At 47.8% G+C, this 26,445-nt stretch overlaps 1 protein-coding gene across 14 annotated transcripts in view; it reads right to left on the minus strand.

Moving 5' to 3' along the window:
- KCNQ2 (potassium voltage-gated channel subfamily Q member 2) overlaps positions 1-26,445 on the minus strand; it is a 73,807-nt gene that overhangs the window by 25,550 nt on the left and 21,812 nt on the right. For 3 of the 14 annotated variants that reach the window (XM_030963101.1, XM_030963100.1, XM_030963109.1), the window contains exons 2-12: positions 25,532-25,622; positions 24,560-24,686; positions 22,648-22,823; positions 21,658-21,783; positions 19,370-19,480; positions 18,617-18,712; positions 17,835-17,929; positions 14,479-14,508; positions 10,522-10,590; positions 8,651-8,680; positions 3,150-3,203 (exon numbers count right to left, since the gene is read on the minus strand). In XM_030963101.1, the coding sequence (XP_030818961.1) occupies positions 3,150-3,203; positions 8,651-8,680; positions 10,522-10,590; positions 14,479-14,508; positions 17,835-17,929; positions 18,617-18,712; positions 19,370-19,480; positions 21,658-21,783; positions 22,648-22,823; positions 24,560-24,686; positions 25,532-25,622 (1,005 nt within the window). Of the gene's footprint in view, positions 1-3,149; positions 3,204-8,650; positions 8,681-10,348; positions 10,591-14,478; positions 14,509-14,707; positions 17,518-17,834; positions 17,930-18,616; positions 18,713-19,369; positions 19,481-21,657; positions 21,784-22,647; positions 22,824-24,559; positions 24,687-25,531; positions 25,623-26,445 lie in introns of those variants that run through there. The other 11 variants (XM_030963104.1, XM_030963110.1, XM_030963111.1 and 8 more) reach the window with 8 other exon arrangements.

Consider the following 26,445-nt stretch of genomic DNA (forward strand, 5'->3'; position numbering starts at 1 on the left):
GATTCCAGTGACTCCAGAAAAAAAACATTGCTAAAAGGTGAATTCAGCCTAGAGAATGCAGTTTCTAGAACCAGAGAAACATGAGTGTAAGGGAAACAAAACATCAGCCAGTGATCCTGTCATGGTGAGTAATCCCTCTCCTTTTCCTCATCCACAACCACCCTGCTAGACTTGGATGGGAGCCACTGATGCTGTGATGGTGAGGACTGGAGTTGCACCATTCCTGTTGCCACCACAGGAGCACAGAAAAGCACAGAGCCTCGGATGAGAGAAGGGACAGTGGAGCCAGACTCATATCTGTAACCTTGGCTGTCCTGCAGCATTCTGTTATAATCACCCATCTCTTCCTAATTCCCAGCCCTCTTCTCCCAGACTGGTGTTGAGTGCTGTCAGACACCACATCAGCCACATCCTGCATCTTCTCCCAGCCCTTTGCTGTTTGCCAGCTCGGCTGTGCTGCATTTTGGGAGCAAAGCAAAGCAGCCAGGCTGCACCTCCGAGCTGGCTGATCATTCCCCAAGCAGCCTTTAAGGAACCTGCACCACCCAGAGAGCCACAGGCCAGTCAAAGGCTCTGCAAACACCTTTCTTTCACTGCTCTCTTCCCACTGTGAGGTGCCCTCGTCTCTGAGTGTGCTGGGAAAGTCTCTTACAAAGCAGAATATGATAGAGCTGATAATCTGGCTTGGTGTAGTTACATTACTGTCTAAAAATGAATGTGTTATTGCATTTATTGACTAAAGACCATTGGTTTAGTACATTAAGAAACCACAGCTTCTAAGGAGCTCCTATTAATTTACCTACATTGAGTTTTCCATGATTGCCTCATCATGTGCTGTTATTTCGTTATGCGCATCCTAGATGAAGGCTTTTAGCACTCAGCCTGAGCTGCATCAATGTGCTGGCATCTGCCCCAAGAGTTTGTGCAGTGGGGATTGGTGGCAGACACCCAAGGGTCCAAGAGAAACAAGAAATCTCAATTATTTTTACATCCCTTAAAAATTAACCCACAGTTCTACTAAAGCACAGGGTGTATAACACCACATTCAGGATGGATGCAGGTTACAAAGATGCTCTTGTAGCTACTCCAAAGACAAAGGCTCCTTTTTGACTGGAAGAACCACAGTCTGTCATCCTTCTTTTCAGACTTTCCAACAGATTAAGAAGATATTGAGGTAACAGTTTGTTTCATCCTCCCTTTCCCTTGCAGAACTCTAGACGTGGGAGATGAAATGAGGACCACAGTGGGAAGGAATTCAGTAGAAAACAGAAAAAAATCACACTGGCTCTAGCAATTAAAAATCCATGCCTAGGAAGACATGCAAGGAAGACACTGAGATCAGAGTGGCTGATTTTCCAGAAAACAGAACTAGACACGAACAGATGAGAGGACAGATTATGAATAGCACTGCTCATTTTCATCTCTGCCAAAAACAACCTCAGTGTTAAGCAACTGAGAGGAGGCTTTCTCTGGGGAGAACTCCCTGCTCACACTACACCTCCACACATGAAACAACCTCACCTGGCAAATGGAAACACCACAGAAGTCAGGATCATTTTTTCCAGCTAGACTGTTGACCAAATCTTTGCCATTTGTCTTGAAATGCTGCCTGTGCAACTGATGATCCCCCAATATTTACCCCCACTTTTGAAGGCTAACCTTCAAGGAAGGCCATAGCACCACCAAGTATGTAGCAGGAGGCTGATTCAGAGGTTCAGGCTATTTATCCAGATGTAAGGGATTTCCTACCATGGAGAAACTGCTTTTAATCAACCCTAGATCATGCCCCATTCCTCTTTGTTACCCATTCAGAGATGGGATTTACCACTCTACATCTGAGCACCTGGTACACGCAAACCTCAGCCACGAGTTCTACTCTCTAGACTGACAGAGAATAAAAAGAGCCAGCAGGTCAAAAAATAGCAAGAAAAGAAAAGATACAGGTTGAAACAATTAATGAAGAAAATCAGAGATACATATACTGTTAGAGCTGCAGTTTTATAACTTTCAAAGCTGTAGTTTGTTGGCTTTCTGAGGGATACAGAGACTGGTGATTTTGAGAATTAAAACGGACTCCAAAAAAGAGCATGCAAAAATCCGAGTTCACAAACATGCGGCATCACTCAGTGCCCTGCCACTCCTGGGCTGTCCACCTGCCTGCCTGTGGGGGCAAGGAGCTGGGGGTCCCCTGCCGGCATTCACAGCATGCAAACTCTGGGCAGTGGGAGATCAAGAAGGTGCATGTTTGCTGCTGAGGAGCAGGGGTGGGGGCAGAGACTCTTCTAGTGCAGGTGTGGAAAGTATTTATGCACAAGTAAGAGAAGATCTATGCGTCTGTGTATATGGCCGTGGGTGCACTAAGGGATGCTGGTTGGGAAGTCCCTGAAAACACCTAGCAGTTGTCAGCTGGATGAAAAAGATGCAAACCCTGCTCGTAGAAAGCCCTGAGCTAAAGCTGTCTGTCCCCCTGGGGGTCTAGAAACAGAACCATTCACAAGGCCAATGTCAACGCTCAGGGGAGCCCTGTCCCCTACGTCTGGCGGGACAGGCTGAGATTAGTCCTTCTCTAGCTGCGTAGTAGAGGTGCTAGATAGGCAAGCTGTGGCTTCCAAAGGCCACCAGGCTAGGAAAGGTCAATTTGTCACGGTCAGAGAGCCAAAGGAATGGTGACTGAGCAGAGGCAGGAAGCTGGTATTTCTCATGCTACTAACTGGACTTTGCTGTACAGTGCAAGTCAATTTGCAAGGATTCCCTGGACCTTGAGGAGGGGTGGAGAGACAGGGAGGACGGGATCTTTTACAAAAAAAAAAAATTAAAATTTTTCATTTTGCTTTTTTTTTTTGAAAATTTTCCATCATTTGTTTAACTTCATTTCCTGGCCTCCTCCCTTGCTGAGCAGACACTGGCTTGGCTGGCCCAGCCCAAATTCCCCATCCTCATCCCTTCGCTTCGTGCGCTCTGCACAACTGGCAGCCAGGGAAGGCTCTAATTTCGGGGCGGGCAGCGGGGAGGCTCTTCCACCTTTTTTTTTTTACTCATCTAGTACCTCTATTAAGCAGAGAAGTGATCAGAACGGGTGGTAGCAGGGTAGAGGGAGAATGAGCCGTGCAGCTTTTGATTAGTTTCGTGCGACGCATTTCCCGTGGTACCTAGAGTTTCCTGAGCAGCATCCGCATAGTGACTCTCTGCACGGTTTGCTTTTACTGGAAATGAGGGGAGAGTAAAAATTAGACCTGGAAGCAAATGCCAGACAGGAAACTTTTGATTATGGACTCTGGGTTTAAAAGACAGGTGTTTTGAGGGCCGGGTTCATGACAGGATTGTTCTGTTTGAGTGTTCAGTGAGGAAAAAATAAGTAAATAAAAAGTCATGAGGGTTTCTGAAATTTGTTTCATTGTGGTGAGTAATTTTAATTATTAGACATGAGGCATTCTGCTCATTGAGTTGGTGGTGTCAGTTTATCTACAATTAACTTCAGGAAGATTTTTCATCTGTATTGGAAACAAAAATAATACTCTGTTCTTCCTCTAAATATATTTGTAAAAAGTAATATTTTTCAAATTGTGTAAACCATGGAAAGCCAAAACTTTAACTTGTTTTGTCAAATAATATCCAAAAATCTCAAATTTCTTCTTTTTTTTTTTTTTTCAAAAATAAACCCACTCACAAAAAGAGCTAGTTTATCTGTGAATTATTTGATATGGAAAATACCACTATATGAAGCCTGGCATTGAAAAGAACAAAAATAGATAAAAAAACAGGGTGTGGTGCAGTCCCTTATGGGAAGGGAGTTGAACACCTGTGTTCACACATCTGGTTTTTGTAATGATTTTCAGACAGGGCCTACCACTTCTGGGGAGTTGCTGACTTTGAGGAGGCACCACCACAGCTCCATCCCAAATGGCTGCTCAGGCACTGCCCTGCCAGGAGATGCCCACCAGGACCAGGGTCCTCCACGCCATGGAGCAGCCCTCTACCTGTGGAAGGGGAATGACGTGGCCCCATCATCCCACCAGGCCACCAACCACCAGCAGGCAGCTCTTGCTGAATTCAGGGGCAGAATGGACAGGCTGAAGGGCATCAAATCCCAATCTTATTTTACACTGAGGTGGGTAATCAGAGGAGCTGACGGGCACAGCATCCCATGCAAGCTCAGCTGACGCCACCCTCGGCATCCTGGGGACTCCTCAGGTGTCCACAATGGGATCCTGCATCCCCAGGTAGCCCCAGGGGCTGGTGGTGCTACCAGGGCTGTCCTGGAGCTGGCGTGGGAGTGGGATATTGAGCATGCAGAGCCTCAGGGAGACACATGGGTTTCTGTCCTCTCAGTCTCCTCTGCAGTCCCTCCAGAAAGATGCAGTTCCTTCCGTGCAAATAATCCGCTCCCCTAAAGGCAACTGATTATTTCCAGATTACTGTCAGTCCCAGCATGAGTCTCTGACACCAGTTAAATTGGTTAGAAGGCCAAACACCAGCCCAGGCTCATGTGGCCCATGGGGTTCCCATGATTGACCCTGGTTTCCATGGGCAGTAGAGGTTTGGGACACCTTGGACATCCTTGGCTGGATGAGCAGGGGCCCACTGAGTCAACCAAAGGCATCCTCCAGTGCGTACAGAAGCCTTAATCACACCCCTGAAGAGAGATCTTGGGGTTGTGTGTATCTCAGACAGACATATACACACACTGAGAGAGAGATATACACACAGATAAACACACACGGTACAAGGACCCAGCCCAGCATTCACCCAGTACACAGCCAAGGTCCTGCTGAGCTCACTGGGGTCAAGGACAAGCCACAGCTGAGAACAACCTTCCAAAGAGGTTCCTCTCATCACCTACAGCACTGAACTCATGCTGGACAAAGTAATCTGAGTTTTAGCTTCCCACTTCCCTGGAATCCTTCTGTTTCTTTTTCTCTGATATGAATGTGTTGTTATGATCATTTGGTTCATTAATTTTTAGCTTTTCACCCAATTGTACTTTGGAAAATGCAAGAGGAAGAAATGTGGTCGTGGATGCCTTCAGATGTTTCTCAAACCATCTGTTAAAGAGCATCTGAAGCCCACATTTCATACAGAAGCCTCCATAGCCCTGGTGAACCATGTGTCTGTCTTTTTGACATTACAATCAAAGCAAAACAAACAGAAACGAGATGCCACAGCTAATTTTCAGCCTGATTAACAGAAGAGTAATCACCCCCCATTACCACGCTGATCTGCTGGCTTTCTGCAGCAGGAGGGGTGAGAAAAGCCCTAGCACAGAGCAGACCCCCTTCCCTGGGGATAGGAGGGAGAATGGATTTGTATTTGGACCCTGTGTGGAAGCAGTGGGGTCTCGGAGGTGGGGATGGGTCCTGGTGCCCTGGGAGCACAGCCAGCCTGGGGAGGGGCAGGGGGCAGTGCTTGGCTGGGGCAGGGACACAACGCCCAAAGTGATGGACAACAGGAGGCTCTGAAAGCATTTGTATTTTTAAAGGGAGGAAAATAAAAAAGTGGGGAAGGGGTACATGGCATGTAGAAAAAGGCCAGCATCTCTTCTGCTCATCACAGCCTGGTGTCCACCTGTGGGGACAGTGAGGCCCCCAAGCAAGGCAGCACAGAGCATTCCCAGCACTCGGATGTGGATGCAGACAAGCTCATGGTGGGAAAACAAAGCAGAAACCATGGAGAAAGGACATAACCTGTCTCTCAGATCAGCTGTCCCATTTTGCGCCAAGATTAAATCAAAAGCCACCCAAGAGAAATTGCAGGTGACCCGAGCCTCTGCCACACTGACCCCATCACCTCCTCCTGTCCTCCCAGCCTGGGCAGCAGCTCTGCCAGGGCTGTGTGGGCAGAAATCAGCACGGCCACAGCAGCACTGGGGTCAGAGGGCAGGACCCCAACAGCCACTCCTGTGCTCTGGCAGAACGCTTGGGATGCTCCCTGACCTTGCAAGACAATGTTTATCCTGCACACATAATCCCATGTGCCATGCCAGCATCCCTCCTCTAAACTGGAATATAATAAGGTGAAAAATAGTGAAAAAGCTCTTTCTGTTCCATTTGCTGCAGGGGGTTTGTGGTGTATCAGTTATGGAAAGAAGGATGTAGGAAATCAGCCACTCCCTACACATCACTAAAACAGGAGGAAGATCCAGCTCCCTCCAGGTGTAAGACTGTTTCCTTACAGCAATGGAAATTCAAAGTGGAAAATCCTTTCCCAGCTGAAGCAGTAGAAGTGTAGAGCTGGGGTCTGCTAAGAGAGACAATTCATCCCCAGGAGCTTCCTGAGTGAAGCATCACCAGCAAGTGGGTGATTAACTGTCAGGTGGGCAGAGAAACAGGATGAGTTCTCTTTTCTAAGGGCAGGATGACACACTGAGCATCACCGAGAGGCTGCTGGAAATTCGAGTGGGTGGAAGATTTGGGATGTGAATGTAAAAGACCCAGAAAATTTTATTGGGGAAAATAGGCAATTTGGGCCCCCTTGAACACAAAAATCCTTCCTGAAGGCTGAGGAATTATCAGATGGAAGGAAAATGACAGTGGGGACTGGTAGAATTGGTATTGCCCTAACAAATCAGAAGAAAGGAGCTTTGGTGCTGCCATGGCAGCAGAACTGAACGAGATGGGATAAACTTTAAAGCTCTGCACAGCAGCTGCAGACCCTCAGCTTCAGCCCTCCTTGGGCTGGGGTTTAGCAACAAAACCCATCAGTGTCACAAGAGACAGATGCACCACAGGAGCAGGAAACAGCACTTGGAAATGGCACTGATGAAGGACCTATAAATAGTAAAAACTACTCTGAGAAAGCACAGGGAAGGACTATTTTTACTTCTTTCTGTGACATAAGGTTGAGAAAGTAGAAAATGATCAGGGAAAAACCTGCAACCTCTACGAAGAAATATTGTACTCAACTTCAGGTGTCAAGTAAATAAATAAGAACCCTGCAAGACAGGACCAAAATTCAAAAATTAGAAATAAGGCTAGTGACTCAGAAATAAGACTGTTTAGTCTGGTTAGATTTCTGGGATGTTGGCTGGGGTAACCCTGTAAGAGACTGTCAGACCTCAGATTTCCTTGGCTATGGAGCAGATGGGGCTGAACAGGGATTTTGTCTCATTGCACTGTAAGAAATGTGGATTTACCCTTTGATGCACCCAAAGTTTATGACTGGCTGAGGCAGAGCAGCAGAGCAGCCAGACCCTGGGATTAAATTCTGACCCTTCTGATGCCACAGGCAGGTGGCCAAGATTTCAGCCTTGGTCTGCTCCCAGAGAGCTGTTCCCAAGTAATGCTCCCTGCTTTAATAATGCTGGATGGAGGCTGCCTTCACTCGAGCTGCACTTAAGCAAAAAAACCCTCAAAAAATAATAAAATCTGGATAGTTGAAACATGATCTTGGAGATTTGGGTTATTTGGCAGGAAAATAGATGGAGCTACAAAGGTTCTGCTTGCAAAGAAAAGCTCAAATGAATGACAGGAGAAAAAAAAAGGGGGGGGGGGGGAGAGGGAGAAGGAAGGAAGGAAAGATAAAATTTTCCACCCTCTAGTCAGCAGTATATCTACCCAGATATCTTTGGTTGGCTTTTATGCCAAGGAAAAATTAGCTTCTGGCCTCTTATAAGCTAAGAGGCATGGCAGAGAGGTACATCTGCAGAATGCCAGGCTCTAGCTGTACTTCTGGAAAATGTATTCATTGTTTACAAAATTTAGGCTGTAAGCTGTGTTTTGAGGAATGAGATGGAAGATCAGAAAGCCAAGCAGATGATCTCCACTGATCATCACTTTGTGTCTCATCAGCCAAGGAAAAAAAAAAAAGAGATTCAGTTCCAGAACTATTCTTTAAAAGAACTGGAAAATACAGGATGAAAAAAATCCCAGAATTAATGAAGAATGTCCTAAAACTATCCCAAACACCAGCCCTGCTGCTTTCCCTGGGAGTTGTGAACAGAGAAAAGCTCTACCACAAGTGAGATTTACAGCTGCCCTTGGAAGGTGCTCGCCACGACCCAGAGCACGCTCTGCACCGTGGGCTCGAGGCATGGAGGGAAGATGGAGCAGGGAATGTGCCTCCTCCCCAGGGAGCGGGGAGGACCAAGGGTGTCTCTGCCATGCCACCCTGTGCCGTGCCAGAGAGCCCTCCTGTGTCCCACGGAGAGCAGCAGGTCCAGGCTGTGCCCTGCGGCGAGAGGAGCTCAGCAGGAGTCGCTAACGCGGTGACGCGGCGATGGCTTCGTGTCCCCCACGTCACCTCTGCCCAGCACAGGGGACAGAGACACAGGCAAAGCCTCACCTGCCCTGGGCACACGTTGAGCCTGCGTTATACCCAGTTACTCAGCTATAACCCCAGCACCAAAATAAAACAAAGAAGCATAAACCAAAGCCCTGCTGTCACCCCCGTGAGTGTCTGCCAGCTCTGCCTGTGCTGCCACCACTCTCCATTCCCCCCCAGCCTCACTACCCTGCTCCAGCCTGAGGCAGGCTGGAGGGAAGATATGATTTAAGGTCCAGCATACACGTAGATACATTGGACTGCACAGCACAGGAAAAGCACGGTAATACCTAGGAATGCTTCCCTCGATGCTGCCACAACATGGTACACACACTCACACACACAGAAATCTACAGGGAATGCATGGGGATGGCGTGTTGGCAGTGATACAGACCTTGGCGATGGTTCAGGCTGCTGCTCTTTCCTTTAAACAGAAGCAATAGTACATTAGCATGGTGTCAGGTGGCAAAAGATGTTGCTGCTTCACTGTTAAAACATAACGAAACGACAATACCAACAGTACAACTAAGTGGAAGTTGTGGACAGAAGAAAGGGAAAGGAGCACTTAATTCCTGGAGTTTCTGGCCCAGACAGAAGATCACTGGAGACTCACACAACCTCAGAGAAGACACATACAACGCACAGGGTTGAAGATTTCATCCCAACCCATCCTTGTGCCTACGCACCACTGAGACACCTGAGGGTCGTGTGATTTGTGTGAGCACAGGAGGACTTCTGTGGGCTCAGGGAGCGGCCCCCTTCCTTTGGAAATGCACTGCTCTCATGTTTTGCACATGGGGAAGGCTTTGAATGGCTCCCATGACCTCGGTGCATTCGCTTTTCCTCCCTGACCATGGGGACAGAGCTCATGTCAGATCTCTGAATGCACGGATTCACACCAGGTGCTGGGATTGGACATGGGTGGGAAGGAGCACAGACCCCTTCCCTGGCATCCTGACACCTCAGGGGGGGTTTGTGCCTCCAGAGTCTTTGGCAGCTACTTTACCAAAGTAGTTGGCAAAGGCAGCATGGAGGGAGTGGGACACCAGAGTCTGTGTTTGCAGTTTCGTATTGAGATCCGAAACTGGATTGCCCTGAAAAATCATTGAGGACAAAGTGAGCTGAATGCCTACAAAAGGGCAGCCAGGACACTGCAAGCCATGCTAAGGCCACACTGAAAAACACCCCACACCTTCACTGAGCAGGCACTGTGGTGGCATTTCCCTCCAGCACTGAGGAAAAGCTGCTCTGATTCATAATTCCTACGCTGGGGAATGTTGTTTAGTGGGGACCTCGACCAGCCCTGCCCCTGCAGCCCCCCAGAGAGGGAGCAGACATTGTTTCCTCAGCAGATACAGCTCTGCCTCGCCTAACACAGGTGCCCTCTGAGTGTGATGCTGCCCCAGCCCTGGCCCTGCTGCTGCTCAGCAGTGACCACTGAGACCTGCACAGAGCCTGACCCCTGTCCCTCGGCTAAAGGCAGCAGCCTGGAGAGACTAACAAAAATCTCCTTCCGCCCACCTCTGCTTCTTGTTCAAAAAGCTTGGAAGCCTAGCCTCAGTTACTAGCTCAAATACTCACATTTTAATCTGTTCAGGCTGACCCAGGGGTGTATATTCTTTGTGGAGGCACACAGCCCAGGGCAGGCCACATCCCACATACCCCAGCTGGCCCCGATGCCCACTGGCTCCTCTCCATCCCTCCCAGGGTCTGCACACTCCCCATTCACCAACAGGGCAGCCTGGAGTGCTCAAAAACCCCAGGAATTACCCCTCCCAAGCAGAGGGTGAAGGTGCAGGACTCCTGCCCTTCTGGGGGATTCATGTAAACCCTTCCACAGCCAATTTAGCAAAAATGTCTCACTGCTGCAACCTTGTCTGCTGTCACTGGAGGGAACAAGAATGAATTAACATCATGGGCCTGAGTGTCCTCTGAGTGTGGTGAGGAGCAGAAAGGTCAGAGGAAAACTGGGATCACTACCTCCATCAGCCCCTTTGAGAATATGGCTTTGAGTTGTCAGTCAAGCACTGTGACATTGCTCCAGAGCCAAGTTAGGCTGAAGGAATTCATGTAGAGCACGGGAGAGGGGCAGGGAGGAGGTCACTGAGTGACCCATGTGGGACCAGCTGTCAAACCTCCTCCATCTTCAAGGATGTCCATATGCAAAAGGCAGGAAGGAAAAAAGAAAAAAGGAAAAAAAAAAAAGAAAAAAGAAAAATATTGCAAAGTGTGTGCGTTCCAAACTCTCTTAACTCTGCTGCTAACCTGAATGTCAGTCCCGACTTGCTCTTCAGGTTCCTCAGGAGCTCCAGCTGGTTCAGAGGAGGGATGAGTCTAGGGGGAGAAAACAACAGGCATTAATATCCAGACAGAGCTGATTCCAGAGCCTCCTGTCTCGGCAACTTCCCCTGCTGCCCCATCATTTCAACCAGAACCAGCTTTGTGCCACCAACTGCAGCTGGGGGACAGCTCAGGAAGGATGGAGAGGGGTTTGGCTGCTACTTCCAACAGTGTCCTGAGGCAGAGCAGTGGGGTAAGAGAGAGAAAGTGACAGCGAGAGAGAGAGAGAAACTTGTCTGCACCACTGCATTTTGAAGCTCCCCAAAACCAAGCAGCTGCCAGGGGTCCTGGGCAGCCCGGTGGTGTTTTGGCAGAGCTGTAGTCGGGCAGGTTGGCATTGCTAAATGGAGAGAAACTCCAGCTTTGGGGGGAAATAGGAAAACTCAGCCCTGCTGCTCTTGGGAATGTGGGAAGGCATGGGAGGGAGAAGCTTGTGGAGCAGAGAAAACAAGGACCTGGGTTGGGAGCATCCCAGGAGAAAAAGCAGTGGGCTCCAATTCCCTACTCTCCATGTCAGGTTTTGCCCTAAAATGAGACAAAAGCCTTGTGTCACTGCCTTCCAGAAACCATAGGGCTTCCTTCCCTTATCAGTTAAAAAAAAAATAAAAATCTGACAATGGGAATGCTGGTAAGAATTAAAAATCCAATGAACAAACATTCTGTGGCCTATCCTGCTTTTGTGCTTAAAAGCCATGGAATTAGCTCCACATCCATTTTTGGGTTCTTCCCTGAGAACCTGGGAATAAATATTGCTTGGTCCATAAATATTTCATATTGATATTCCCAGCCAGGTTTTCAACCAAAAGTAACATAGGATGGAGGCGTCAGGGGGAGACTGTAAGGAATGAGGATTCTAATAAAATAAAGGGAGATATTCATGCTCACATATTTTCAGTCATGATGAGACCAGTAGTTTCACACTTTAACTAAAAAAAATCCAACTCAACTGGAAAAGCCTCTTCTCTGCAGGCAGAAAACTTATCCTCAAATCCACAGTGGTTCAGCAGAGATTTTGTGTTCACAAGATTGAGGCAATCAGAAAATTTTCCAATTCTAAGTATGGAGAAAAGAATAAAAATAGGCCTGAAAAATTTTGGCTCAGCTCCTCAGTCGCTTCCATCCAGAGAAAAGCACATCCTGATCTGCTGAATTAATGATCCTCTTCATTCCAGACATCAGGAAGAAGCTGACCTTGCTGCAGTGGAGCTGTGCACGAGTGCTGGGCTGTCACCTCCCTTCAGTTGGGTTTGGAGATGCGTTCCAGGTTGTCAGAGGTGGTGCATAAATCCAGCACAGGGTGTACTCAGCAGGTAATGAAGGGTGCATAGCTCTTCTTTGGTGAATTAATTCCTCGAAGAGGTCCACACCCCAGCAGAACACAGGAAAATCACCCCATTTTCTCCAGCTGGGATTGCAAATCCCAGGCTCTCACTGGTGGAAGTCTCAGCTAAGGAGCTCATTAGCTCAAAAGACTGGAGGATTCAGGGTTCCAAAAGGAACTATTTCATTTGCATCAACCCATGGTCTGCAGTGTGCTGAAGGCACCCACCTCTTGGCCCACCACAGATGCTTCCATGAGGAAGCACAGACACACAACAAACACAGAAATTCACCATTTCTGTGGTTGATTCACGGGCCTGGCACACATGGAGGTGGAAACAACCAGTATTTTAATGGAATAATTATTACTAAAAATGAGTGAAAACATATACTTGACCTGAAATTTAATCTCAACTAAGTGCTCAGCCTAACCTGTCACTGCAAGAGCAGCTTGAGGAACAGCTACTGCACCACCCCATTTCTCCAGAACCTTAAAAAAAAAAAAAACAAAACAAAACAAAAAAAGGCAAAACTCTGCACAGCTCTTGAACTGAGTTTTGCTGTGGAATGCTGGGTGCACAGGGGACACAGGTGCCAGGTGCAGGAGGAACCTCTGGCTGGGGCTCCTCACGTTTTCTCTCTCTCCCCCTGGTCCGTGTGTCACTGGTTAGCAAGGGAAGCACGTTCCGGTTAGGGGGGAGCTGGCTGAGGAGTCTGCACACCACGGGACACACACAGCTCATGCCACCCACCACAGCAACACCTGTGAGCTGCTGCGGGTCCCCCCAGCTGCCTCCACCACCCCTCCCAGTACAGCACAGGGAAAGGCCACGCTAACTCCAGCTGCCGGCTCCCGTATCCGCGGGGAAAGGAAAGGAGGATCCGCTGTTCCTGGGAGCACAGAGAACTGTTCAAGCATTAGGGGACAGGAGGGAGGTCATGCCTTGGGCCAGGACACCACCAGAACCCCACAAGACGAGGAGGGCAGCAGCACACGACACGGTGGGAGCCACACGGACACACCACGACACGCTCGCGGACGCCACGATGATTTTTTGGAACAGTCCCAGGACGAACAGTTAAGGAGATGGTGACAAGGAGAATGGTGCTGGAATGGGATGGGAACCTAAATGAGCCTCCATGCGGTGCTGGAGTTTCTATGAGCAGCCAATTTGTGCCCTAACCATGACTTTATGTCTCCAACTGAAGCTATTTTTCATGACTGAGAACATTTGTGAAGCTTATAAAATACTTCATTACGACAAATGGAACAGAAGTGGCACATTCTTATTCCTCTGCCAGTAGTAGAAAAATGTCTGATTCTCAAAACAGGCTGTTGTTCAGCACAACAGGAAAATATATTCTTAATATTATACTTGCAGTTCATTGATGCAATTTGCTATAAATTAAGCACACAGAGCAGTAAGTGTGATTTACTAAGGCTGTAAAACTTGCATCTGTGAAAAGTGGAACTGGGTTTCGAAATCAGACACTAAATCACATCAGCTCTAGTGGCATTACTGCATCTAGGGAGGATTTAAACTGCTCTAAGAACAGAGCTTGTCCTGCAGTCTTGAAATGAAAGTCATTTATTCCCCATCTTAAAATATTAACTTGACTACACCTTCAGATACCCATCTCATATAAAATACTCCTGTGATTTGCAAATCTACTCCTTTCTGCAGAACCTGAGATAATATTATTTATCATAAATCTTACACAGCCATATCCAGGACTTTGCATTTGGATTGATCCCAAAAGGTTAAGTCCCAGATTGAATAACTGTGGCTAATAACTGCTTAGCTCTAGGTGGGTCTTGGAACTAAAAACTGAAATGGAAAAGTCCTACTGAGATGAAGCATTCTTTCACCAAAAAATCAGATTGGATTACTCAAAGAAATGAATGATCATATCAGTTTAGCATCCCAGATCTTTCTCTTCTCCAGGTTTTACCCTCAAAAGCAGGCACAGCTGCTCTGGAGGTTTTATTCTGTGCTACCACTGATGTGCCCTGTGGTGCCACCACACCAGCAAACTCAAAGCCAGCATCACCAGGTGGGCACCACTCCTGCAGCTCAGAGCCAGATAAATGACAGAATGAAGGATGGGAGAAGAGGGCTGGAGAGAGGGAACACGGGGGAGCGAGGGCAGAGGGCAATGGAAGATGAATGGGGATGTTTTCTTGTTAAGCGTTGCATGAATTGGGGAAGGTTGGAAAGACCATCAAGAAATCATCCTTAACAAAGCAAGCTTATCAAGCACGCTCCCCTTCTCCTTCCTGACATCATCATTTTGGCAGTTTCCCAACACTTGTGTGTACCAATAGCTAAAATGTACATGGAGGTGCAGGCTTAGTCTGTAGCAGCAGCAGGGCGTGTCTGCTTTGGGCTTTCACTCATTCCTTGGGAAAAAACTCATCCTCAAAGGTTTCTGTCTTTTTTTTTGTTTGTTTGTTTGTTTTGTTGTGTTCTTTTTTAAATTCAAGGTTTTGCATGTTACAGTCCCAAATGAAGAACAAGGAGTGACATGACACACACTTTCAGAGTCACATGCACTTCATACCTGGAGGCACCATACGTTTGCGTTTGCGTGCTTTTCAAGTGTTTTCACCAAAGAAAACCAAAGGGGTAAGAGAAAGAAAAACAGGGGGGGAAGTTGGGGTGGAGGAGAGGGGGAAAGAAACAGAATAAAGAAAATTAGCATATGAACCAAGTGTGTCCCCAGGAGCAGATGCTGTGGCCAGGCTCACAGGTGGGCACAGGAGCGTGGGCTGAGCTGGCTCCTGCTGTGGCTGGCTCAGGAGCCATGGCACGCCCGTGTCACCCTCGGGGACAGGCAGCTGGCACCTTGCTCTGAGAGCAAATGGGCACCACGGGGCAGGGAAAGTGTGGGGGCCTCCCAGAGACCTTCCATGGGACATCCACAGCCCTCACCCCCACCAGCCAGGGACACCCTGGGCTGGGGTGCTGATGGCCAGGTTCCCATGGATTTGATTTTTTTAGTGAAGTCCAATACATGATAGCAGCTCAGAGCAAGGCCCTGCTCTCATGAGTGACAATAAGAGCAGATTTTTTTTCCCCCAATAAATCCAGTGGCTGATGCAGAACAGGTTATTTATGATGTCTGGGTGCACCAACCCAAACCACACCTGCACACACAGAAGCCTTTTTCAGTGTATATTTCAGAATTTGGTCCTGCCACATTTTGGATTTAAAGATGAAATCTGGGATTCTCTCAGAGGCCGCCATATTTTCCCCCAAAACAAATCAGAGTAGCTCTACTGCAGTGATTGGAGTGATGCTCTGGAGCCATATGAGCTCCTCCAAGGCACTTGTAACAATTTTCTCACATCAAGCAGCCAAGCCTTTCCAGAGATGCCTTGGGAAGAGAGATGAGCTAAAGGCACAGCCTCCTGCTATGAGGAATGAGCAGCTCAGTGCTGAGCAGAAAGGATGCCAAGGTAGTGGTGACTGCAGATCATCCCCGGGCACCAGAGGGGGGATTTTGTGCTCCTCTAGCCCACTTCCACACCACACTGTGCATTGCAGCCACATATCAGCAGCCACAGCCTTAAGGGGCTGCTGGGTTTGACGTGCTGCTGTGGCTGCAGCAGCACCAGCAGCAGCACAGGGCTGCCAGTGCCTGCCAGCTGGCTTGGGGAAGTGGGGAGGCAAGGAGAGATGGTCAGTGTGAGTGATGCAAGCTGCAGCCAGAACATACAGTTACTCCCTTTTTTGAAAAAAAAAAATTCCACTTAATTTATTTGACAGCATTCAAAATACAGTCAGAAGGAGTTCACTGGTTTTTGGTAAAACAATTTCATTGAGGGCTGAATCCTTTGGTGCACCCACAGCTCACTCACCCAGGTGATATTCACTTGGTCTATGCACAAAGAGGAGCTGGGATTTAAGGGAGAAGCTGAGAGTCCAGAGAAATCCATTTCTAAGGAAGCCCAGGGTGACACTGCTGTGTGGGGCTGAGCAGCACCCACAGCAGCAGCCAGCAGAACTGCTACAACCCTGCTACAAATCTGTCCTGGCTTTTTACTCAAGATAAGCAGGCTCTCCAAACTACTTTTTTTTTTTTCCTCTTTCTCCTCCCCAGAGTTTCTATTTAGCCTTTTCTGGAGATCTTTAGCTCAGATTTCTTCCTGCATATTAGCTCTGTGGAAACACAGGTTCTAACAAGGGGGTTGTGTAACAGGTAATCAAAAGGGTGTCACTGCATGTCTGGCTGCATGGTAAGTTCAGTATTTCAAAGAGCAGTAAAATCTGGCAAAGTCCACTGAAAACAAGCCCTGAGTGCCTGCATTTTGCAGTGGATTTTGGGCCAAGCTCCATCCTCATCCTCTCCAGTAGCTGATCCCAGGCAGTGCTGCAAAGGTACAGCCAGGAGGTCAGGTACTGGGAGGGAGAGCTTCAATGGGTGGGTTTAATGCTATTGGAAAACAGCTTTGTTCTGTTCTGTTGGGTTGTTGTTGTTGTTTTGGGTTTTTTAGATAAAATCTTCAAGTTGGTTCATAAATTTCTAGGGAAAAAGCAACCAATCAGACACACACTGGGAATGAATCCAATGAGAACTTACTGACCACAACAATGGGACTTCCAACAGGTTTTTATGATGGGTTAAGAGGCTGGCTGCTGTGTATGAATTACAGGCTAAAGCTTACCCCAGGAAATACATCCAGGCTGTCTGCCTGAGGGCTAGAAGGCACCAGTAACATGGGAAATCAGGAAGGGATTATTCCTGCAGTGGCACAGCCCAGTGCTGGGCCACAGCCCTGTGTGGGAGCAGGGAGATGGGGCACAGGGCACACCCAACAAAACCCCACAGAGCTACAGGAACATCTAACAAACATATCCAACCATTCTACAAACACAGAGAGTCATGGATAGGCTCTAAAAATACACCAGGAAGGGGCACACGGCCCTGCCCAGGATACAGGGAGGTGTGGGGTGAAAATGAGTGGAACATTTTCTATTTTAGCTTCTGAGGAACCCACCAGGCCCAAAGGGAACATGAAGGATGCAGTGCTTCCCCATGTCCTGGAGGGCTGGGAGGCATGGCAGGGGACTCTGTCCCCAGCTCCATGAAGCTCCAAATCCCAGGAGGCTGTGAATTTCCACAGCACTGCTCTAACCTGAATGGTTTCACCATAAAAACCTGCCTGGTTTTACTGCAGGTAGAGCAAGGGAGGTGGGTACTGCTAAAACACTGGTGCTCAGCAGCCTCATCCATCATGGCTCCAACGTCATTCCCTGCTTGTGTCAACTCCCTGGGATGGATAAATGAGATACAAGAAATGGAAAAATGCTCCCTGAATCCCGAGTTAGTTTTCCTCCTCTTAGAGGCAAAAAAGGAAAAGAAAGGAAAGGAGGACCCAGGGAAAATGCACCTGGGAGAGGGCCAGGCTGGTCAAGGGTGGGAGAGAAGTTTGCTGAAAGGCAGAAGGACCATTAGAGACCAGTTGGACCAGCAAGGAGAGCCTGAGGGCGCACAAGGAGCTGCAGGTAGGGTGAGGGTGGTGTTTACCTATGATCCAGGGCAGCTTGGAGGGAAGTCTTCACACCTGGGCACGGCAACTGTCACAACACAATGCAACTACCAGCAGGCGTGGAGAAATAAAGGTGAAAAGAAGAGCATGTACACACACAAAGACATGGGAAGAAAAAAAGAAAACACAAAGCAACACGGAAATTAAAATCAAGTCAAAAAAGAAAAACAATGAAAAAATACAAAGCAAAAAAAACTTCCAAAAGCAAAAGCATATACCAGCCCTTAGGAGCTCAAAATCAACTTTTCAACCAAAAAAAAATTAAATAAATAAGCAAAATTATATATTCAGATAACAAAAATAACTATGGAGACAGTGGCATCACGAGGAAGGCAGTGGAGGAGGAAGCTGGAGGAGGAGGTACCTGTACATGGGGACGGTGACGGTGCGCTCGTAGTACTGCCAGGTGGAGTGCAGGTCTGTCCGGGACAGGTTGGTGGCATAAAATCTCCAAGCCGCCTGTGCAGGAGAAAACCCAGTGGGACTGTGCACCCAGGCATGGCCAGAACCACTCCTGGGTTTATAAACCTCAACCACACCAAGTCCTATGGGATGGATTCAGCATTCTGCCTTCCCCTTGATTTGGTAAGTGACAAACGTGGGGTGCTGCCATGACACTCCTGACCATGTGTGCCCAGTTAAAAATGCTGCAGGTCCCAGGCATTCACTGCCAGGCTGAGGTAAGGATGGGTGTTGTTGCCCATTAAGAAGCGAAAAATATAGAGAGAGAGGAGCAGGGGAATGTAAAATGACTAATTTCAATTCTCCAAGACATACAACAAGGCAAGCCTTCTGCATGGACATCTGTTCTTGCGAAGAAAATGCTCCCAACTGTACCTTTATATCAGGATAAATATTCTCTTTGGGGAGAAAAAAGGGTGAAAACAGACTGTCCTAATGCGTTTGTCTTGCTGAGCTGGCTGCTTGCTGAATTCCATCCCTTTTCTCTCTAGATTCCCTACCACATATGCTGTTTTCCCATAGCTGATTTCCTGGCATTTATTCCCAGACAAAACCAGCCACCAGCTGCTGTCTCACACCTTACACACACGGCCCCATTTGTCTCCTCCCCAACTTCTAAAAGTCTATGAAGCCCCCTAAACGCAGGATGGTGTCACCACAAGGCTCCTTGGATGTGACCCTCACCTGGATCAGGCCCGCTGCTGGGTTTCGCCTCTTCTCAAAGTGTTTTTGTCGATGCTGCTCTTGAACCTTCAGAGCAAATCCCGAACCCAAGATGCCCTGGGAAAGAGAACAACAATTTGCCACTAGCAGGGGTTTAGTTAAGCTTCCACTTAAAAATTGTGGCCAGCTTTCCCTCTAAAGGTTTCTTCCTGGCTCATTTTTTGATTCAAACATAGAGGAAGGAAAGAGCCTCCATCCTGGTAATCATGGCATACACTCTCCAAGGGGCAGCAGACTTTGCCGGCACTCACTGGAATTGCAAGTTTTCCCAAACTACCTCCAGCCAGCTGATAAAATACAAAAGAACCCCTTGATGGGGCAGCCACAGCTTCTCTGGGCAACCTGTGCCAGTGTCTCACCACTCTCACAGGAAAGTATTTCTTCCTAACATCCAATCTAAATCTACCCTCTTTCATCTTAAAGACATTAATTACCCCAAGGAACAGCCTTCTGGGGAAAAGAAATGCTTTTTATTGCTTCCATAAATATTTGTGCAGAGCCAAATCTAGAGCTCCCATCCCATTTGCTCCTGCACACGATTCCTAAGTTGTGGACATTCAAACAGGTTTTCCATTTTTCTCCCTCATTTTCTGACTCAAAAGCCACAGAGCATTACAGTCAGGAGCTCTCTTAGTGCATCACATTGTAGCTGTTACAGTGCCACCAGCTCCAGGGGCTGGGGACAAGGCCCAGGTGAGCTCAGCACCCACTTACAGCAGGAAGGGCGAAGAAGGAGACACCGATGAGCGTGAAGGTCGCCGCCAGCAGCCGCCCATTCCAGGTCTGTGGATACTTGTCCCCGTAGCCAATGGTGGTGAGAGTGATCTGCAGGGAGGAGATCAGTGCCCGACCCTTGGTCAGACAGCCTTAAAACTGAAAAAAACTCAGCCAAAACTCCCACAACAGCTGAGTGGCACACGGAGGAGCCGGGTCACCGCATGCCCTGAGCCGTGTGAGGCATGGTGCAACTCGGGGAGCTGGGGCACCAGCAGGGATGGGCAGCTCCATGGGATGCAGAAAAACCCCGACACCCCCCCCGCTCACGTGCTGGTTTCACACCAGTTGGGAGCGTTTTGGTGCCTTTTGCTGTCACAGAGAGAGCTGCCATCTGGTGCAGAGGCTGGCGGCAGCTCGGAACCTCCCCCAGGAGGGGTTGTGCCTTCGGCAGGGGAAGCGAAACGGCTCTGTTCCCCCAAACTCCCTCTCAGCAGCTCAGGAAAGCTATTGGCATGCACAGAGATCTGCTGCTGTTTATTCCCAACCTTCTCAGAAGTGCCCATCAGCTGGTCTCCACTCCCCTATTTAACAACAGCCTGTTAGCCTGTTAGAGGATGAATTACGGCTCCTTCGCACCACCTCATTTAGAGATGGGTTTTGTGTTATTGCAATGCACCAGGAGAGAGCTGGCAAGCTGCTGTCTGCATTTTAGGGAAGGACCTGAGAGATTTGTTGGAGACAGAGCCCCCTGAATTCCAAACTGCAGAGGAAGACACTTTTTCCCACTTCAGTCCATGGACATCACTAGTGGGAAATGCTGGCTATTCCCCCAAGGCTTCCAAGAGGATTTGGAGAGCCTGGGACTGGCAGGACAAGGCAGAGAAGGATGGTCTGATTAGAAAGATCTTTGAGACTTCTGATCCCAAAGGCTGTCCCTGTCACACAGCCTCCACGGACAGCACTGGCCCCAGGGATGGGATCTGACACCATGCTGATGTGGCACTGGAAACATGCATTCCATTTAGAACAAAAAATCACTCTTACACAAATGGAAGTAGGATCCCAAAGTGTCTTTTAATTGGGCCCACTAAAAGCCTTATCAATTAGATGCTGTTTTGACCAAGTGGTTAAAAAATGCATCGATGTGGCTAATCCTTACTGAAATGCAGAGTCGGAGCAAGGCTCTCTTCATAATCACTGCACAGCTGGTTTACAGTATTTTTGTAATTTATATAGACAACAAGAAGTGTTGGATTCACTAAGATCAACCAAGGAATGAGCTTCTGAACCTGAAATTTGGTTTGTCCCATCTCTCAACATTTGCCCATATTGGATCCATGAGCTGGACTCTGACAAAAACTGTTTATTTTAATGAAGCTCAATTTTTTTTCTGAACTTCTCAATGGCAAAAGAGTCTCAGAAGCAGAAGGGATAAATCTGTCCATGGTTCTCCCCAGACTGAGCTCTAATCTGGGCTGTCACTTTTCCTTCATTGTTTATTTTCTCGTTATGTCAAATTGGGCTTTGTTTTTATTTTTCTGTAGTAACTAAGGGGCTTGAAAAGCAATTTACTGCCTCTTTCTCTTTGTAGGAATGGAGGAGCTGCTTGATCAGCTGATTCCTCCCCAAGCCTGTTATTGGGATTTGATCAGATCAGGGATTTTCATTACATGCTTTGTAATCAAGGCCAAACTAGTGATGGAGCAGAAGAACAATAACACAAGAAGATTAGAATGTCATTAATTCTCTCTTTGTTAATCGGGTAATCCAATAATTCACATGCACACACACACAGGCACAGCAAACCACAAGTACTGCCCTTTCAGCAGAACTGTGATGGGGAGTGCTCGCCCCACTGGAGCCTTTCTGCTACTTAGGCCCTATTAATTTTATGAAATTTATTCCAGCATATTCAACAGCGCCTTGCCCAAGTGCAATTTAAATAATTAAAGGGCAGCAATAGTTGTCAAAACAATGATCAAAGCACCCCATGGTGTGGGATCTCTCTCTGACCTGCCTCTGTCACGACAGAGCTCAATCCCACGACTGGGAGCACACCAGTTCTCAGCTCCCCTGCAGCTCCAGCCAGTTCAGAAATGTGATCCCCCAACAATTTCTATGAGGTTTATGTAAGAAAAAGAGCTAAATGGAACAGCCTGAGGCCATTTAATAAAAATGTTAACCAAGCACTCTCTAAGTTGATACCTCACGTAAGTGATAGAAGATGGAGGGTTAATGGACATTTTATTTTAATAACCAGCAGCTGCTCTATGGAAATTACTTACCAGACCCCACCAGAGTGCATCTGCGTATGTATCAAAGTGCTCATTTTCTCCCTTCTCGGCCAAGTACACCAGGAAAGAGGCCAGGATGAGGCACAGGAAGCCAATATACCAGGCAGTAATCAGCTCCTGTGAGATCATTAAAAGAAAGAAGAGAATAATTGCAGTCCTGGTGCGCATCTTCAAACGCTGAGTTTCTTGCTTGCTGCTGGATCTGAACTTGCCCTGCACTTGTTTAGGGTTTGGGGCTTTGGCTGGAGATCAGTGATGGCACTTTCTGTGATGGAACCATGGCTCTGCCTTGTCTGAAGATCAAATCATCCAAACACACACAGCAAATGGAGAAGGGAGTGCTAAAAGCTCCATTATTACAAGAACTGGAACTGAGACTTTAAAAACTCTGAAAATTCCCCAGTTCACACAGGGAAGTGTAGTTGAAACTGAAATAGGAACCCCCAGATCTCTGAAGGTTCTACTTAGGGCAGGTCCAATCCACAAAAGGACGAGCTGTGAAGTTGGGGTCTGGATGGACTATCCCCCAAATTTTAATTCAGAATTCACAGGATTTTGGATTAGGTTAGTGCAAGGGTGGACAAAGGAGACACACAAATTTCCTGTGATTTTTACACAGTACTGGAGAAGCTGGCTAAGCTTCTCTGGGGAAAAGAAAGTGAAGGAAGCAGGAAAAATGTTAAAATCATAAATACAGCATCAGGGAGCAAAAAACTAACAACAACCTCTTCCCAAACTGATGCCCTTACACTGATGATTGGTTCCATGACCGGAATGTCCCTCTCCCTTCCCTCCTTGACCGGTGGAGCACTCCATCAGACCTTGTGCTTCTGCCCGTGTTGCTTCCCTGTGTTACCTACAGTGTCCTTCCAATCTCCGCAGGCCTGGAAGAGCTTTGGGATGGAGAGCTGAACCAAAGCAGTGTCCATGGTGGGGAGAACACAAAGAGCAGCTCCACGTCCCTGCCTGGGCCTTGCTCACCTTGCTGTGCGCGTAGACCACGGAGCCCAGGAGCTTCCAGGTGCCGCCGCGCCGGTCCATGCGGATCATGCGCAGGATCTGCAGGAACCTCAAACTCCTGAGGGCCGAGGTGGCAAAGACATTCCCCTGGGAGCCCGCTGCCAGCACGGCGATGGATGCGATCAGCACCATGATGTCTGTGGGAACACAGGCCAGGGAAAGCTGAGGAAGCGCTGCCAGATCAGCAAACAGGCAACCCCGCGAGGAAGGGAGGAATGATGAGGAGGACTCCATGGTATCAGAAGGCTCATTAATTACTTTATTGTACTATTTTATTCTATACTATATTACACTGCATCTAAACTGAAACTGCACAAGCACTCAGCTGAACAAAATATCGTGACTGTCTCCTGACCAATAGTCGGGACACTGATAGGCCAAGGAAACAAAACACCATCACTTTGGGTAAACAATCTCCATATTGCATTCTGCTTTGGCACAACACAGGAGCAGGCAACAATGATGAGGAGGACTCCATTACATCAGAAGGCTCATTAATTACTTTATTATAGTATATTATTCTATACTATATTACACTACATCTAAACTGCACAAGCACTCAACTGAACAAAATATCATGACTGTCTCCTGACCAACAGTCTGGACATGCGCTTGGTCCTGATAGGCCAAGGAAACAAAACACCATCACTTTGGGCAAACAATCTCCACATTGCATTCTACTTTGGCACAACACAGGAGCAGCAAATGAGATGAGAATTGTTTGGATCATTCTCTTCTCTGCTTCTCTCAGGTACAGAGAATGTGAGTCCCACACTGCCAGATCAATACCAAAGGGAATGGTGTTGCCACTGCCTCAGGCTGTGCGTGACAGGGGTCCCCTACACTTGTGTCCCCTGCTGGAAGGACACAGCACTGATCTGAAACTGGAGAAAAGCAGCCACTGCACACCTTGTGGGAACATCCTGGTTTCCTTCTCCATGGTCATCATTCCCATAGAAAATGGGTCAAATGCTGCAAATGGATTTTGATCTGATTCAGTGTTACCATTGGATTAAATCCTTGCCAAAGGCTCCTTCTTTTATTAGTCATAGCTGCCTGTTACACAGAGCAGGGAATTCCCCCATCTAAATTGGGAATGAAAATCCATACATCCTCCATAGTAATCCTAAGGTGCTTAAGGACAAAGAAAGTCCAAGAAATTGGCCAAGAAAAAAAAGTCTTGCTCAATACATATCAAAGATCCCATAAACTTCCCTCTTCTCTGATTTGGTACACAAATTTTATAGGAGTGTTTTTCTGTGGAATAAACTGAAATCCTGCAGACGACCATTGCCAGCTCCCAAAGGCAGCCTCCATAGCGAAGGGCATGGCCACTGTGTCCATTTCTAATCCCAGAAAATATCACTGCTGTGCCCAGATGGCCCCTCTCACAGGAGACTTGCTGAGTGCTTTACAAACAATAATTAATTAAGTCTCACAGCTCCCTTGTGAGGCAGCTCATCAGCACCAGGGAAGGCAGAGTGAGACACGGAGTCTCAATGACTTGGGAACAATTTGGTATGGAGGTTGGACACAGGATTGCAGGATTCCAGTTCCTGTGCTCAGCTTCTCCTGGCTAAACCCTGTTTCTGTGGCTGTGGACAGCTGTCAGTGACACCTGAGGTACGCAGGGCACTGGGATGGCTCCCAGGCCAGCAGAAAACAGGGAGAGCCCTGTTTGTGACAAATAACAAAAAGCATGGCCATGGATTAAGACTTCTGCCTTTGGGGTTTTTTCCCTTTCTCAAGGTGACCATGAAGCAGCTGAAATTTAACCCCCAAAACACATGCAAGAGACTGGAGCACCATGCAAGCCAGTGCTTGGAATGGCCATCCTGGATTAGGGAATCTCATGCAGGGGCTCAGCTCTTACCAATGACACAGAAAGGCTTGCGGGCAAATTTCAAGCGTCCCCTCCAGCCCCGGTAGCGGCAGCAGCAGCCGGCGGCCCAGATCCGCACAAAGTACTCCACCCCAAACACCACGATGGTGACAATTTCCTGCAAGGAGGACAGTGACATTAGTGGGGGAAAAAGGATGGTGCAGAGCACGCTCTAGAATTCAGGATAAACCCACGGCCTCAGAAAAAATGTACCTCAGAAAATACACAGCTGAGCAATCTGCACTGCTCGACAGAGAGCCCAGGCTGGAGAGATCATCAGATCTCTGCTTCTGTGTCTTCCCTCCCCCTCCCCAGCGTGGTGAGAGGTGCTGCACGTTGTAGTCATGAACTGGAGTTTTACACCTCCTCATATTGTGCTTGTTCCCCCATCACAGGACTGATGAACACCTCGCTGTCTCCCTACCACCAGTCTCCAGGACTCAGTTAATGCAGAGGGAAGAGCAGAGATGGGAATCACCGAACCTAATCCTAGAGGATGACAAAAGGGGATTTCAGCTTTTTCCCTAGAAAACTGGCTGGTTGCTTGTGTGTGATGGGAGATGTGGTGCAGGCATGGTGTAGGTCCTCCATCCCTTGATGCCAGACGAGCTCTTTCCACTTCTTTCCATCTCCACCTGAATATCATGTGCATGCTCCCTTCCCTCTGAGATCTTGTCTCACCTTTCTCATGTGTCAAACCCAGTGAAGCCCTAATTATTTTGGAGCACCTTTTGATTTGATGTAGGGCAGAAATGGGGAAGAGGAAAACAGACAAAAGGAGAGGAGACAGGTGAATCCAGCAACCCCGGATTTTAAATTTTTTTTTCCCATTTCTGATCCACAGGCCTAAGTGGTCCTCTTCCCACAAGGGACAGTTTAAATTCTTGCCACAAACATCCCCAGTCTCAGGGGTTTTTGTGGTTTTGACCTTATCTTAATACCTCACTGTCAGCCCCCACTCACCAGGATGTAAAGGGCCCCTTCTGAGCTGTTCTGATACTCATCAATGGTGGAAAAGACAGACAGCACCAGGCAGGAGAACACTAGTAGAAAACTAAAGAACACAAAAAGGGAGACAGAAAGTCAGTCTTAATGGCAGTAAATTTTCACACTCATCCAACAAACTCAGAGAGCAATTTTGGATATATTTCTCTCTGAATATTTACTGCACAGCTGCCACACCACCATGTAAAAAGGGTAAGTCAAGCCCAGTTTTGCTAACTGGAAGGGTTATGTGTGAATGGACCCACTGGACTATCCCCAGTTTGGCCAGTGCCCATCCAGTTCCCCTTCCAGCTGGCTGCTCTGATCACTTCTGACATTTTTTTCCCCAAGGAAGTGTCAGCTCTTTCATCAACACACATCCAAAAGCACCCAAACGAGCAGGGACATTTCTAACAGGGATAAGAGGGGAGCAGACTGGCTGAGGAGCAGGAGCATGGCCTGAAAGCATGGGCTCTACTTATGCATTTACACCCACAAAAACTCACACAGAAGTGGTGTTATAATTCTTGCCAGAGTGGGACATTTTTGGGTGGATTTAATGTTCCTTTCTCAGGCAGGTACTCCACATTAACTCCCCACTGCCTGGAAAGACTGGTGACTTTTTGGGTTTGCTGGAGCATCACTGCGAGGTGGGTGGTTGTTACTCTGCTCTTCCGTGGCCATTGGGACAGAAAAGGGGTTTGATCCAGCTCAAGGGAATATGATTTTGGTGCTGTTGGCACTGGGGATGGAGCTGGCTTGATCTCTGTCCCCAAAAGCTGCAGGGATACAACCTTGATATCAGTTCTCTCAGTCTTTAACTTACCACAGAATCAGAGAGATGCTCAAACCCCAGCTCTGACATCCCCATCCACGGGCAGCCTCCCAAGAGC

Source organism: Camarhynchus parvulus, chromosome 20, assembly GCF_901933205.1.
Source record: "Camarhynchus parvulus chromosome 20, STF_HiC, whole genome shotgun sequence".
NCBI classification, from domain to species: domain Eukaryota; kingdom Metazoa; phylum Chordata; class Aves; order Passeriformes; family Thraupidae; genus Camarhynchus; species Camarhynchus parvulus.